The following is a 15,375-nucleotide window of genomic DNA, read 5'->3' as shown; positions in this document are numbered from 1 at the left end:
GGTAATTTTATTTTGACAGTTGTTATAATACCATATATGGTCTGTGGTGCAATGACCGGTTTTTTTCCGCTGACTTACTAAGAGAGTCTTAGACTCAGAAAATTTCCATCAAGATATGATTGATTGATTCAGACCAGATGACCACCCCAACCAATGGCCTTTTCATTTGAAGGTGACCTTCCATGTTGCCTAAGTCTATAAATAGACTGCCCACAGGTGTCTCGAGGCAGTTCATTGAATAGACGTCGTTGAGAGACATAAGCCCTGTGTGTTGCCGTGTAGTACTAAGTTGTTTAAATAGCATATTCTTATATTACTTGTGGTTAAGTAATTCCTTATGCTTATAGCAGTGATGTGTATACTGTGGTGATTTTTCTGAAGTGTTAAAAGCTGTGATAGTGTATCATATTATTTTTTCCCACGAATTGTAAGCTGGGTTTTGTTCATTCTGTAAATCTATTTTATTCCTGTATAAATCTAGTGTTCTGCCACGACTTTGTACACTCATTACAAGTTATATGCAGATTAAATGTATTGTTGGCATCAGTAGTTTCTCTAGTGTTTCCCCTAGACATCAATTACGAGTCCTAGCGTACTAGTGTGTTAACTTTCTTTTATTTAGGCTTGTCGCCATCTGTGTGTAATCTGTTAAGCGAATCCGGGAACGTTCGCCAACTATCTGGCTGATAGATTGGTGTCCGTTACAAAAGTGTGGACTCGCCGGGATGTAATCTGTTGTACGAGTTGTTGGTTTAAACATTTAAACACTAGGTTCAGTTCTAGTTAGTTGTTTCTTAACCCAGTGGGGCTGTGTAAAAGCGCCGCTCAAGGCTAGAGTTATCTAGGTCAGAAAGCCAGACGTGTCGTGTCCTAGATTTAAGGTCAAGTTCATAGCAGAGCGTTGGGCTGTGTTAATTTAGTTCTGTTTTGTTTTGAGTTTGAAACTAATGGGAATGGAATCTTTTTTGTTAAAACCCACAGTTGAGGAGGCAGAGAAGTTAAGTAGGAAAGATTTAATTAGTGTTGTAAAGGAATTGAAGTTAGATTATTCTGTCACTCAGAAATCAGAGGTGCTAAGAGATAAAATAATAGTTCATTTTATCAATGAAGGTGTGTTCGAAGAGAGTTTGTTGGCTGGTGTGATACTCCGTGAGGAGAAATTTGCTTTAGATAAGAGGAGGTTGGAATTAGAATTTTGTAAGGTTAGTGGTGATGTCACTTCTCTAGAGGAACCAAAAAAGTTGTCGGTGGGGCAGGTGATTGTCAAATTTGGGAAATTAGTTCCTAAGTTTAATGAAATAGATTTGGTTGTCTTGTTTAACTCATTTGAGAGTTTGGCGAAGGCATGTGAATGGCCCGAAACTTCTATTACTGCTTTACTAAGCACGGTTCTTACAGGAAAAGCTGCAAACACATATCAGGCACTCTCTCAAGACGTTCAAACTAACTATGGGCTGGTCAACACTGCCATTTTGAAAGCCTACGAATTGACCCCAGAGACTTATCGGATGAAATTCCGAAATCTCCGAAAGCTACTTACTCAATCCTATGTAGAATTTCTCTTCGAAAAAGAGAAAGTTTTTTCAAGGTGGCTAAACTCAGAGGAAGTCTCAGAGTTTGAGAAACTCAAATCACTTGTTCTGAGGGAGGAATTCCTAAATTCCCTACCTGAAGACATACGTCTACACATCCTGGATAACAAGATAGTCGACATCAAGAAGGCTGCTGAGTCGGCTGACACATATACATTGGTGCATATGAAACCACCAGTGTCAGGAAACCGCCTCAACCCTGTACTTCCCCTTTTTGGCAACAGTCCCCCTGTTGGCCAACACTTAAAGTCGTTACAGTCCAGAGAGAAGCCAAGGTCAACTCTCAGTCGGCGAGCAGTATGCCAGTTCTGCAAGAGACCTGGTCACCTTATCAAGGACTGTTATAAGCGTCATCAAGTTAACAGAGAGGTTGTGCGTACCTCTGCGCACAATGCTCTCGTCCATCAAGCAGCCAGTTCAAATCTGAACTCTAGTCTTCGGAATGACACTAACCCTAAGTGTCCACAGGAAGGAAATCAAGTCTCCACCCATTACGTTCAGTCACATTTTGACTGTTCACGCCACCATCCAGTTTCTTCCGAGTCTACCGATCTCGAGGGATCGAGAAAGGTTGACTTTTCATCTTTCATTGCAGACGCTGTCATTAGCAAACCAGGTGATCCGTTGTCTCAGCGGAATATCACCGTCCTAAGAGACACAGGAGCGTCACAGTCACTTCTTTTGAAAAGCTCAATGGACATTACACCGGAGACGAACACCGGAAATGTTTCCATTATCCAAGGATTGGGGGCAGAATCCACTGTAGTCCCTCTACACAAGTTTTCCCTGAAACATCATCTCGTCGAAGGTGAAGTCATTTTAGGTGTGATAGATAGTATTCCTGTCCCAGGAGTACACCTGCTTCTAGGGAATGACCTTGCGGGAAGTAAAGTATACCCCTGTTCGGTTCAAAACCCTTTGTCAACAGTTCCAGATAATGATAATGAACTGTATCCTGCATGTGTGGTGACAAGAAGCCAGACCAAACAATTGGCTGACACAGTGCCTGAACCACACCTACCATCATCGTCGGGAAATCCATCTCCCAAACTGGAGTCTATGCTTCCAGAGAACACAAGCCAGGGCTTACCCCTGAGGATATCTCAGGAAGACATCATTAAAGCTCAACAAGTCGACGCGGAACTCAAAGCAATGGTCGAAAAATCACTCTCAGCTGACGATGGGGAGTATTTCTCCGAGAACGACCTCATCTTTCGTCGCTCTGTACCAGTGGATGCCTCACCTGCCGAACCATGGTTGGGTAAAAACCAGCTGTGGGTCCCTCCACCTTATCGGCATGAAATACTGAAACTGGCACATGACCATCCGATGTCAGCGCACCCAGGAGTCACGAAAACAATGGCGAAGATCAAAGAACTGTTTTTTTGGCCGAAAATGAAAAATGATGTGTCGCGTTACTGCAAAAGTTGCACGAACTGTCAGTTGGCCGGGAAGCCAAACCAGAAAATTCCTAAGGCCCCTTTGAGTCCGATTCCTGTGTTAGAAGAACCCTTTTCCAAAATCATAATGGACTGTGTAGGTCCCTTGCCTAAAACCAAGGCGGGCAACGAGTACCTACTTACCTTTATGTGTTCAAGTACCCGTTTTCCCGAGGCGTTCGCCTTACGGAACATTAAGGCAAAGACTGTAGTCAGAGCCATGACCCGGTTCTTCACTACCTTTGGATTACCTAGAATCGTTCAAACAGACCAAGGCAGCAACTTCACCAGCCACCATTTTCAGGAAGCGCTAGCCAAGCTAGGCGTTACCCACGTCACCAGCTCAGCCTACCACCCTCAGTCTCAAGGTGTACTTGAGAGGTTTCACCAGACACTGAAAACCATGCTGAGAACGTTCGCTAAAAGTAACACCCAATGGGATGAAACTGTTCCATGGATTATTTTCGCCGCTAGAGACTGTGTCCAGGAATCTCTAGGTTACTCTCCTTTTCAGCTTGTGTTTGGACATTCTGTCCGTGGTCCCCTGAAGCTAATCCACGAGCGTTGGACAGGTACCAGTAACCACCCAGTGGAGAACTTTGTCGATTTTCACGTTCGATTGAAAGCCGTGTGCGAATTGGCTCTCAAGAACTTAAGAAAGGCCCAAGTGAGAATGAAAGGACTGTATGATAAGAGTTCTCGTAAACGAACATTCAATCCAGGCGAGAAAGTTCTTGTGCTCGTGCCTAACCTGAACAATGCGTTATCCTTAAGATATTGTGGACCTTTTACGGTGCATTCAAAATTAAGTGATTTGAACTATGTTGTCAATACTCCAGACAGAAGAAAGAAACAGACAGTGTATCATGTTAACTCACTGAAAAAGTATTATGATAATTGTACCAATCTTCATTCCACAGATAAAATTACTTTACTTGTATGTATAAATGTTTCTAATGATGTGATACATGACAAACTGAAACCCCAAAATTGGTAAATTCTTCCTTTTTAGATCATTTAAATTACCACCTTATGCATTTGTCCACTGAGGAAAGCCACAAATTGTCTCAGTTATTTGAGACATTTCCCTCTATTTTTGGGGATGTCCCCAAAGAAGCAAAAGTACCACCTCATGATGTAGATGTAGGAGATGCAAAGGCTGTCAAACAACACCCCTATAGAGTTAACCCAGAAAAAGCTGTTTTGATAAAAGATGAAATTGATTACATGATCAAGAATGATATCATGAAACCCAGTTTAGCGATTGGAGTTCCCCCTGCTATTGGTCCCAAAAGAAAACGAACCAGGATGTGGTACAGTGGTTAGGATCTCGGCGCGCCACGGCGGCGACCGAGGTTCAATTCCTCGGTTCGAATCACTGTGATTCAGTGATTAGGGTGGTCCTCTGTTCTAGAGGCCAGGATCGCGCTCGCTCAAGGCGGCGGCCGGGTGTTCCCGGTTAGATCCCATGGCCCTCGGTGGTGGCCTGTGTGGTCGAGAATTGTAGCTTAAGTGGTCTAAGGTTAGACACTTGAGTGATCTGTGCTTTTCTGTGGCCCACAAATTTTAATCTGGAAATTTCCCATATTAAGGGAACTGATAATGTTGTGGCTGACTGTTTGTCAAGGATGTAAAATTTTATTACCCACATTAATCATGTGACATGTTTTGTGGTTAGTTAAGACCATATACAAGTGGTTTGTTTGGGTGACACTCACATGAATGTGAGTGGTCTGAGTTTTGAATTTTTTTCAAAATTACAATCCAGTTGAATATTTTGTTTATTTTCAGGTGAACCTTATTTAAAGGTGGTTTTTCATTATATGTAATCTTTTATGATTATATGTCTCACATGACTCAGTTGATATTGTAGCTAGTCATTGAAATAAAGGATTTACCCAGTCGGGTTTACCACTTTTAATATCCACATGGAAATATTGTAATACCCCTTTCTGAGGGACTTTGACGTATTAATATTTTTTGAAAGGGTTACTCCCCTTTCACGAATTGTAAAGGCTTGAGTTATTTCTCTTTTATTTCCAGGGATGTTTTCACCTGGTATTAAGATTTTGGTTGGCTACATTTGTAGAACATTTTTTTTTAATTTTATGCCAGATTGGTTCCTTATGTATGTTTTTGTGGAACCTATCTGCCACTTCCAAAAAGGGAGGGGACGTGACCTACTTAGGTCTGGTAATTTTATTTTGACAGTTGTTATAATACCATAAATGGTCTGTGGTGCAATGACCGGTTTTTTTCCGCTGTCTTACTAAGAGAGTCTTAGACTCAGAAATTTTCCATCAAGATATGATTGATTGATTCAGACCATATGACCACCCCAACCAATGGCCTTTTGATTTGAAGGTGACCTTCCATGTTGCGTAAGTCTATAAATAGACTGCCCACAGGTGTCTCGAGGCAGTTCATTGACTAGACGTCGATGAGACACATAAGCCCTGTGTGTTGCCGTGTAGTACTTAGTTGTTTAAATAGCATATTCTTATATTACTTGTGGTTAAGTAATTCTTTATGCTTATAGCAGTGATGTGTATACTGTGGTGATTTTTCTGAAGTGTTAAAAGCTGTGATAGTGTATCATATTATTTTTTCCCAAGAATTGTAAGTTGGGTTTTGTTCATTCTGTAAATCTATTTTATTCCTGTATAAATCTAGTGTTCTGCCACGACTTTGTACACTCATTACAAGTTATATGCAGATTAAATGTATTGTTGGCATCAGTAGTTTCTCTAGTGTTTCCCCTAGACATCAATTACGAGTCCTAGCGTACTAGTGTGTTAACTTTCTTTTATTTAGGCTTGTCGCCATCTGTGTGTAATCTGTTAAACGAATCCGGGAGCGTTCGCCAACTATCTGGCTGATAGATTGGTGTCCGTTACACCCTATTTTCCAGAAGAGAACAATTATCGATAATAGTTGGGTTATGAATAATATCAATATTTTTAATTCAAAATGGTTTATGGTTGCTCTGTTAAATTAGAAATGAAAAATATAAGTAATGAGAACACACTTATGTCCCATACTAGTGTATAGGCAACTAAGAATTGAGCTTTTTGAAGCAGTTATATGATGTTATATAACATACATGAACGTGTCAGACCATATGTTCGTTCTGTTCTCATTCTTCTCTCTTGCACATTGCGCACACCTCATGTGTTTTTCTTTTTTTGCGTTATCATTTTGTATTTAGATTGTGGGGTTAGAGAGAAAATCTTGTCGCATTGAACAGGTCTAGAGGTGATCCTTCCTTTATGTAATCCATAAATGAGAGCTTCTGCTATCATTTGTCTCTTTTTACGCTGGGTTATTTTATTGAACAAATGGTAGCGTTCATGTCTATCAATTACGTATGAATGCTATTTAGATTTCAGATATATTTATCTTGGCATCGCATTACCAGGTTATGACACCTGGAGATCAGGTTCAGTGTACCAGTAGTCTCTATGTTGGTAGTGTATGATAACCATCGCTAATTTTATTCATAAAAATTCATGTTTATTATAAATCAGTTTAGATGGGTATTATCTTATGTTTTATTTACAGTTCATATGGTCGACAATCTGAGATACCAAGTTCTCAAGATATTTGTTTTAATATTCTTATAAAGCATTGAGAAAACAATTACAATCAACATATATCGTAATATTCCCTAAAATTGTAGACAAATAATGTTTTCCGATGTCTCCACTCGAAAACAATAACTTGCTCTAGTCCCCTTTTTCAAAACTCACGAGGACGTTTGGTTGTACGTGGTTTGGGCAAATCCAGGTGTACTGATGCTATAAATACGTGTCAGCTTAATCTGTATGACAGTTTTAAAATCGTCTATAATGGCTCACTACAAGGGTGATAGCTAGTGTGCATCGTGTATTTTATGCGCGCTGTGTTTTAGAAGTCTTATACAAGTTTATGTGTATTTTACAAAATTACTACACGGTCGCGGGACGGCGCAGCCGAAAGGGAACATTGATTTATGCGATATATGCAAAGAAAATTCACCAGAAAAAAAGATGTAGGCCTTGTGTAGTAGTGACAATCGTTACATTATAAGTTCCACATAGTTTTAGTGGACATTTTTATCTATAAAACCAATCACTTAAAACACATTGTTATCATTGTCATTATTGTATATAAACAGTATTTGCTCCATTTTGTTTTTTTAATGATAGAAAATAAGGCTCTGCGACTACTTCTATTAAAAACACTTTCATTAGCGATACCTATTAAAAAATTAGTTCCTTTCAGGACCATATGGACTATATATACATAATATCCAAAGCAACACATTTACCTTTATCGAAAACACATGTCAATATAATACCTAAATCGTAAACCGTTGAAAAAAAACATCAGTAATTTCACAATTTTGCACTTATAATTTTTTTTATATAAAAATTTAAACTTTCGCTCTGCGAGTGATCTAACGCTGGAAGGTTCCCATAAATATATAATTCTGAAACCAGAATTTTATAAAGTCTATTTTGTAATACATGTTTTGAGGCTAATTCGACAGATATAAATTATTTAAATTTCGTTTGATATCGGTTTTAAGTTTTTGGACAAATATGTTATACAAAGGAATGAAAAGAAACAAATATTTTTTAGATCATGTAATAAAATTATAATACTTAATTAAAAAACACATTATATTTTTTGTATAAAACACGAAATCAAAATGAAATTCTACTAATATCGCTGACATGAAAATCGGTGTTTTGGCTTAATGGTTTAAAGACGTCCAGTAGTATGCCATAAGTCTTTTGATAATAACTAATCCCTTAATTAATTAATTTTAAATATATCAGTTTTTTTATACAGCATCAGTCCAATGTGTCCCTATTTTCCGGTAGGGAACATCTATCGAAAGTCGGCGGCATTATGAATTATATCAATATATTTATTTCAAAATATTTAATAGTTGCTCTGATACATTAGAAATGGAAAAAATAAGAAATGTTAACACACGTATATCATTTAAGAGTGTACAGACATCTAAGAATGGAGCTTCTGGAAGCAGGTATATGATGTTAAGTAACATACATTAACATGTCAGAGATCTCTTGTCAGTTCTGTTCTCATTCTCTTCTCATAGCCTTTGGTTTTTATTTGAAATTTTGGGACTAATTTGTTACTTGGTCCTCAAAGGGTTTAAGCAAAGTTTATACAAGCAATATTTCGTACGGCGCATTAAGGGAATGGAAGGCGGTACACATCCGAGCGCCGACACTGGAGGTGGGGGAAAGTGTGCCAAAAGCGCGGCGTCTTTGACAACACTAATCGAAGTGATTTGATAGTATTTGTTTCTTAATTGTTAAAGTCGGTTAAAACTCATGACTGTTAAACCGAAAAGTACAGAGTTCAAACCCCGGGCAGATGTGGCTCGATAAATGGCGTACAGCCACTTATGTAGAAGAGACAACTCAAAACTCAAACATCTGCTGCCTTTTAGTTTGTTCTTAGTTGGACAAAGGCTATGGAAGCAAATAAAAAAATAAATAAAAGGAGGCTGAAATCAAAGTCAATGGCCTATACGAAGCATAACAAATTGACACGTACTTAATTGTGTTGGAGAGAATCCCACCTAATACTAAAATCTACAACGAAAAAGAAAACGCTTCTGGATAAATCTTATAACCATTGAAAAGAAACAAATTTTTACACATGTAAATATATTAACATATAAAATTACATTTCGTCAACTATTTAAATGTTATGAAAAACAATAGCTTGTAATATAAACCGGGAGTGCTCTCCCATAAAAATTTCTCGAATATTATTATATAACTTGGAATATAGACATGATTTTTAATTACTAAAACTTTTAAAAATAGAATAGAATCTCATAGAAAAAAGAATTGCGCACCAAGCGAACGCCAAAACAAAATGTGCATAATAGTGCGCAATATTATTAGTATCTTATAAATTTACATGCGTTTTTTGAGAAATCGGAAATAGCGTAAATTAGTACTTTCGGTCAACGGAAATTACTCACAATTTGACAGAAGGTAGAGAATTAGATCTTTTACTTACATGTGAAATTTCATTTGTCTATCTGAAATAGTACTCAAGTTAAAGGCTTTTGAAAAATTCAAAGTAGAAAAAGTACCACTTCCGGTTGTCGGAAATCGCACAAAAAGTGATAGGGGTCTACGATTTCAATAAAATACTTTAAAATGAAATTCCATCAACCTAGCTGTAACATTACTCAAGTTATCGTGTTTACACACACAGACAGACACAGACATACGGACAAGATTGCAAAATTATGTTTTCCGTATCAGTGAGGTGTAAAACGATTCCACGATTACAAGACTTTCTCTATACTTCGTATATACGAGAAAGTAAAAAGGTAAGTATTGATACAAGGTAGATACCGTCTTTTACTATATTACAATATCCATAGTCTGCATATATTGTATTATAAAGAACTAAATACCCCCTGCGATGGTTATTTGAGGGGCTATTGTTAAAATCAGCATTTAGATTTCAATTTACTAAATAATTTTAGACTAATTTTTACGCTCAGGTCACGACAACCAAACCTTTTTAATTTCTCGTTAGGGCGATCTCACTTATAACGTATTTTGTCTTAAATTACACAATGAATTCAACACCAGAGTTTGTCTATTGGTATTATCAACTGTCTTTCTGATGGTATCTCTAACTGAGTCTGTCTATTGGTATTATCAACTGTCTTTCTGATGGCATCTCTAACTGAACCTGTTTTCCCAGCTTTAGTTTTCTTTTCCGATGTTATTTTTTTATATCCTCATGAGTGAAGTCTAATCATGTCAACTATTGTTTAAATTGTTATTTGTGTGCCATGATTATTAGTTGCTTTTTGTGTGATAATTCAGCATTGGCTTTTTTACGTTAACATAATTTCTTCCTTGAATATCTACATTCTTGGTCGGTGACACCATTATTAGTAAATGTAATGAAGTTATAATCTCTGAAATTAACGTATTCAGGTATTTTAAGTTTATATATTGTGCTCCAATCCGCTATTTTCCAGTATCGAGTCAGGGAGATATAATAATATTAAATGTTAAATCAAATATCCTTACTAAACCTAATGTTTTATTACTGTTTTTGATTGTTTGTCTTTAGTTGTCACTTGGATTGTTGGAGTTGTGGTATAGTTTGGCGATCAGAGAAATAAACGTGTAGGGCATTCTAAAGTGCTTCATAGTTTTCCATACTAATGACCTGTCTATAGGCCTGCTGTGACAAGCAATTTTTAAAATCTATAACAAGTGCATGTAGAAATTTAAAAAAAAATTACCGTGTGAATAGAACTCTCCATAAAATCCTCTGTATGTTTCAGAGCTGTCTGTTTTAAACGTTACAAAAAAGTTGTTTGTTGTCGATACAATCAGTCCTGAGACTCCCATACCACAAAAGGTGTTAAAACTTGGAGCATTTTTAGTAGCTCCGTCGTACACGGTGATATAGTCTGTGCCACAAGACTCTGTTTCCACAAACGATAGACTATAAGACAAAAATAAGTGTTAATTAGTACTAAGGTTTTTCTACAATGTCACATACATTTTATAATTTCAGGTTAATGTATGGTCAATGAGATATTGACCTACTTTAAAATGAGACGTGAATCAGCACGTGCTGATAGATTCCATGTAATTTCCTGATTATTCAAATATCCTAAGGGATATCCAGGACTTGCCAACTTGCCTATCTCATATAGTGTAGAGTGTCTGCCTGTTTTATTAGATGGAATTAAATCATTTAATAACAAGACAAAAATAAAATCTGAATACAATGCACATTGAGTATGCTTGTAATGGTTGGTTACCCCAGAAGGTGCAGAGTTTATATTTAGTCTAACAGTAATTTTTTGGATATCCACTATGTTGTATTTGCAAACGTATATATTTTAAGCTATTTTATTCTGACATCAGTTCCTGTTATGTAACGTAAACTATGCACACAGATTGGTTATATCGAAATGAAAAAAAAATGACAAATTATAAAAGTATTTTAAGGAGTAAATAAATAAAACATGAAAAACAAGACTTGATTATATACTTGTCAGCTGTGCGTGCTGTTATATGTTGAAACTAATAAAAAAATGTTTCATATCTAGAAGGTTTAATCGCTACGACCAAATTCTACACCGATCAAAGAACACTGTTTTGTCTTGCTGCGTACATTTTCTTATTAGGGAACATGTAATGTCATGTTTTTCTATGTAAAATTCCTTTACGTGCTAACTTCGCTTGTCAGAAACCATCTTAACGTGTCATCACTCTACAAGTGCTACGTAGCTTAACCTAACTATTAATGTCGTAACTTAACACAACGTATCGTAACATAATGGGTTAATGGATTTATATGTAACATTAATAATTGTTTATAAATATGATTATATATGATTATATAATACCATATATGTTGTAGTTGGCGATAAATTGTAATCTTCCTGTTGTCCTAAACACAATGTGCATGTTATTTTCTGTTGACACTGTGAGTGGCTGCCATGTTGTACACATTTTATCAAACAATCTGGGTGACGTCGATTGTCCGTCAAAAATCTGCAGGTAGTCTGATGAGCAGTCGTTGGATGTACTTGTGTTCATGTATTTTAAACTTAAACGTGGAAAAAAAACATAAAAAAGCTGTTATAGATTTTAAATTATTAAAAAAACGATTGGTTTTATTTAAATACAGTTCAATATTTGTTTAGCACAGCTACATTTAGAAGCCAGATTTCTAATTTTTAGCTAAGTGTGGCGTAATAAACTTTTTAGACAACATAATTTACATCGAGTTTAGAGAGCAAAGACTTAATATAAGCAATCAGAGGCCAAGTTAGGGAAAGGTTAACAAGTCTACCTTTCCGTTCGTCGTCCTATATGCGCAAAACTGGAATTCAAAAGATTATTGTGAGCCGCAATAATCCTTTACACAGTCGAAGTTAAGACACTAGACTGAAACTTGACTTTACAGACTGATTGAACAATTTTCTTCATCACTTGCGTGACACCGACTTAAAACTTTTAAACGATACTGGCTAATAGAAAGAAAAAAGCTCTCGTTTTCAATATTAGAGAGGGGATACCCTTTTTGCCCTTTTCTCAACGTAAATAACTTGAAATCAATCGAAGAAAGTATCTCAAGTTTTTTTAAAAGCTTTGTTTAAAAAATGTTCCAATTTGTTTTCTGTTAACTTCCGGACTATAGAGGAAGTTTTATAATAATATACCTCCCTAAGAAGGAAACAAATTAATTTTTGTAATTTTGTCTGTATGTAAGTGTGTCTCTCTGTGTATTTTTTTTGTGAAAATAAGAGCGAAGAGCTTCAGTAGCTTTTCATTTATGTTGAAAAAAATCGCCTAAAATATATGTAGTTTTTTTTTAACTTGAAAGCGATTTTACGGTCACCGAATTGGGTACATATGCATCCGTTTGATTAAAAGCTATTAACATGAGTGCCGTTTAATTCAGTTGGAAAAAAATTCTCATGTAAGTATAAGTTTGTATATCCGGAATTTTGGAACGATTTCTGGTAACATGAAGTGGTACTTTACTACTTTATTTCCGTGGGAACTCGGTGCCTTGAGTAGTTTCATTTAGACAGACGAAGTTTTATATATAAATAAACCGGGGGTGATCTCCCGTAAACTTTCTTGAATATTCTTATATAACTCCACGGGGGATGGCAGCTCGGGATATAGACATGATTTTTAATCCATTTTTAATCACAAGTGAACGCCAAACAATCTTTGTATAATAGTTCAGAATACTATAAGTACTTTATAAATTCACATTCGTTTTTTTTTAAAATCGGAAGTAGCGTAAATTACTCTTTCCGTTCAACGGATCCTATTCAAAATTTGACAGAAGGCAGATAATTAGACCGTTTACTTACGTGTGAAATTTCGTTTATCTAACTGAAACAGTAATCAAATTATATGCTCTTGAAAAACCAAAAGTAGAATAAGTTCCACTTCCGTTTACCTAAAATCGCTGAAAAGTTGATACAGAACTACGCATTTGATTTAATACTGGTATATGAAATTTCATCAACCTAGATGTACTCAAGTTATCGTGTTCACAGACATACGCACATACACACGAACATACGGACAGAACTCCAAAGCCCAGTTTTTCCGGCTTGATTACACATAAGACACCGAAAGTTTGATAAATGTGCATTTACTATTTTTGCCCGATTAAAATAAGTCCCCTATACTACGTATATGATGAAGTACTGAGGTGTAAAACTATAAAAGCTGTCAAAATTTCCTGTGATTTTCGTGCACGATTTCAATACTTCCTCTATACTCTGTATAAGAGAAAATAAATATATCTAAAACATTTTTTTTTTCCAATTTTCGACTAACCTCCCATATACAGAAGTGATACTTTACTACATTTCCGGTTTATAAAGTACCAATTAGTCAGACGAAAACTCATAAATGCATATACTATTCTATTCACTAGTTTATGTCAAACTGTGAATGAAAACTGTGATCAAAAGTAGTACTTGAATCGATTTCTGATTTGTCTAAACCAGGGGTCTCCAAACTTTTCAGCCCCAGGGCCGCATCAACTATCAAATATCAGTTCGGGGGCCGGTTTCTCCCCTCCCCCCGAAGAACGTCGACCCCCCACCCCACCCCCACCCTAACGAAATATAATTTATATATAAATATATATATATATTTATGCTCAGAACTTTTTCACAAGTTAGCTATCTTACTGCTGTGTAATAAGGTAAATCTTGCGATTTTGTGTTTGTTTGTTTTGTTTCTTTCGACATGGTTGCCTCTGTACTGTCTATGGTTTCTCCATCAATAGTCAGATAACAGGTTAGTCCAGTCCAAGTTATAATCAGCGTTTTTTTGTAAGTCATTGAATATATCCTTTCCGGTATCAGTGTCATGCATGTTATGTAAGGAAGCAAACTCTTGTGTTATATTCTTGTCTATTGAACACAAGCAGCTGAGAGGTACAGCGACTCATCCATTGCAATTGAAAAATGGCGAAACATGCTTGTATTTTTCGCTATTCAAGTCTCGATGTTAAATTAATGTAATAGATTGAAATAATTGTGAGGTCAAGGGAACTCACTCTTCTGTATTAGTTATATTTATAATATTGTTATCTTGAGTGATGCCCTTGTGTACTTCCTTCAGTCCTCTCTGTGTGTTACCATCCTGATGTAGTTAGACCCAATAAACGTGTTATATACAACCACAGGCTTCTGTCGTCAATCTATTATAACTGGCGACGAAGGATAAACATCTACTAGAAAGAGCACCTACTTACGCAAAAAAGAGGTTTGCTAGAGCTTATTAGCTAATTATTTCTAGAATTATGGCGCTGTATGGCCAAATAAAAGAATTTGATGCGAATGATGAAATCATTCAAGATTACCTAGAGAGGTTAAGCTTTTACCTAGAAGCTAACGACGTGACGATAGAAGCCAAAAAGAGAGCTGTTTTGTTAACAGTCATAGGGCCTCAACAATTTAGGCTACTAAAAGACTTATGCGCACCAGCCAGTCTAACTACCAAGAGCTTTAACGAGCTGAGCAAATTGCTAACAGACCACCATGCGCCTACCCCATCAAAGTTTCTATGTAGAGCTAGATTTGACGGTAGGACTCGTCAACCAAACGAGTCAATTTCAGAATATGTTGCTGCTTTACGTCATTTAAGTAGATTCTGTGAATTCGGAGACACGCTGTCTGACAGACTATGTGAAAAGTTTGTGACAGGTGTAAACAGCCCTGATGTTCAAAGAAAGTTGCTGCTCGAGTCAGATCTAACATTAGAAAAAGCAATACAACTCGCAACTTTATTCCAGCAGTCATCCGAGGCGGCGAGATCTCTAGCACCTTCAGAGATCCATGCAGTAAACAGCAGGTTAGTCAACAAACACCAACCCCATCAGAGCATTTCAACTTATGCTAAACAGCCTGCACGTTCAAATCCTAGATCTAAATCTAGTAATAATGATCAAAAATGTCATCGATGCAAAGGTCCCCATGCATCTCATCGGTGCAAGTTCAAGTTAGCAACTTGTTATAAGTGCAGTAAGCAAGGTCACATTGCCAAGGCCTGCTTTGCAAAGTCTTCGTCTGTTGCTAAATCTAGCCAGTCAAGACAGTACCGCAACCAAAGGCAGCACTATGTTAACTCTCACCAAGACTACCTAACTCAACCAATGAACCACTCTACCAGTGAAAATACTCAAACTGATTCGCAGCCGGATTTCAGCCTGTTCTCTGTGAAATCAATAAGTCATGCTCCCATCAGTGTACTAGTTTATATCAACGGTAAGAGCATCAGCTTCCAACT

General features: G+C 36.8%; 1 protein-coding gene across 1 annotated transcript in view; it reads right to left on the bottom strand.

Moving 5' to 3' along the window:
- The window catches only part of LOC131942571 (cubilin-like), a 32,475-nt gene extending 20,829 nt beyond the window's left edge, over positions 1-11,646 (bottom strand). Inside the window, exons 1-3 of the mRNA XM_059302465.1 lie at positions 11,454-11,646; positions 10,645-10,768; positions 10,335-10,540 (exon numbers count right to left, since the gene is read on the bottom strand). Of these exons, the coding sequence (XP_059158448.1) occupies positions 10,335-10,540; positions 10,645-10,768; positions 11,454-11,646 (523 nt within the window). The remainder of the gene's footprint in view (positions 1-10,334; positions 10,541-10,644; positions 10,769-11,453) is intronic.
- Between the last annotated feature and the right edge of the window lie 3,729 nt (positions 11,647-15,375).

This window comes from Physella acuta, unplaced genomic scaffold (genome assembly GCF_028476545.2).
Source record: "Physella acuta isolate Inbredline_101_S28 unplaced genomic scaffold, ASM2847654v3 ptg000412l, whole genome shotgun sequence".
NCBI lineage: Eukaryota > Metazoa > Mollusca > Gastropoda > Physidae > Physella > Physella acuta.
This window is presented reverse-complemented; position numbering and strand designations above follow the sequence as displayed.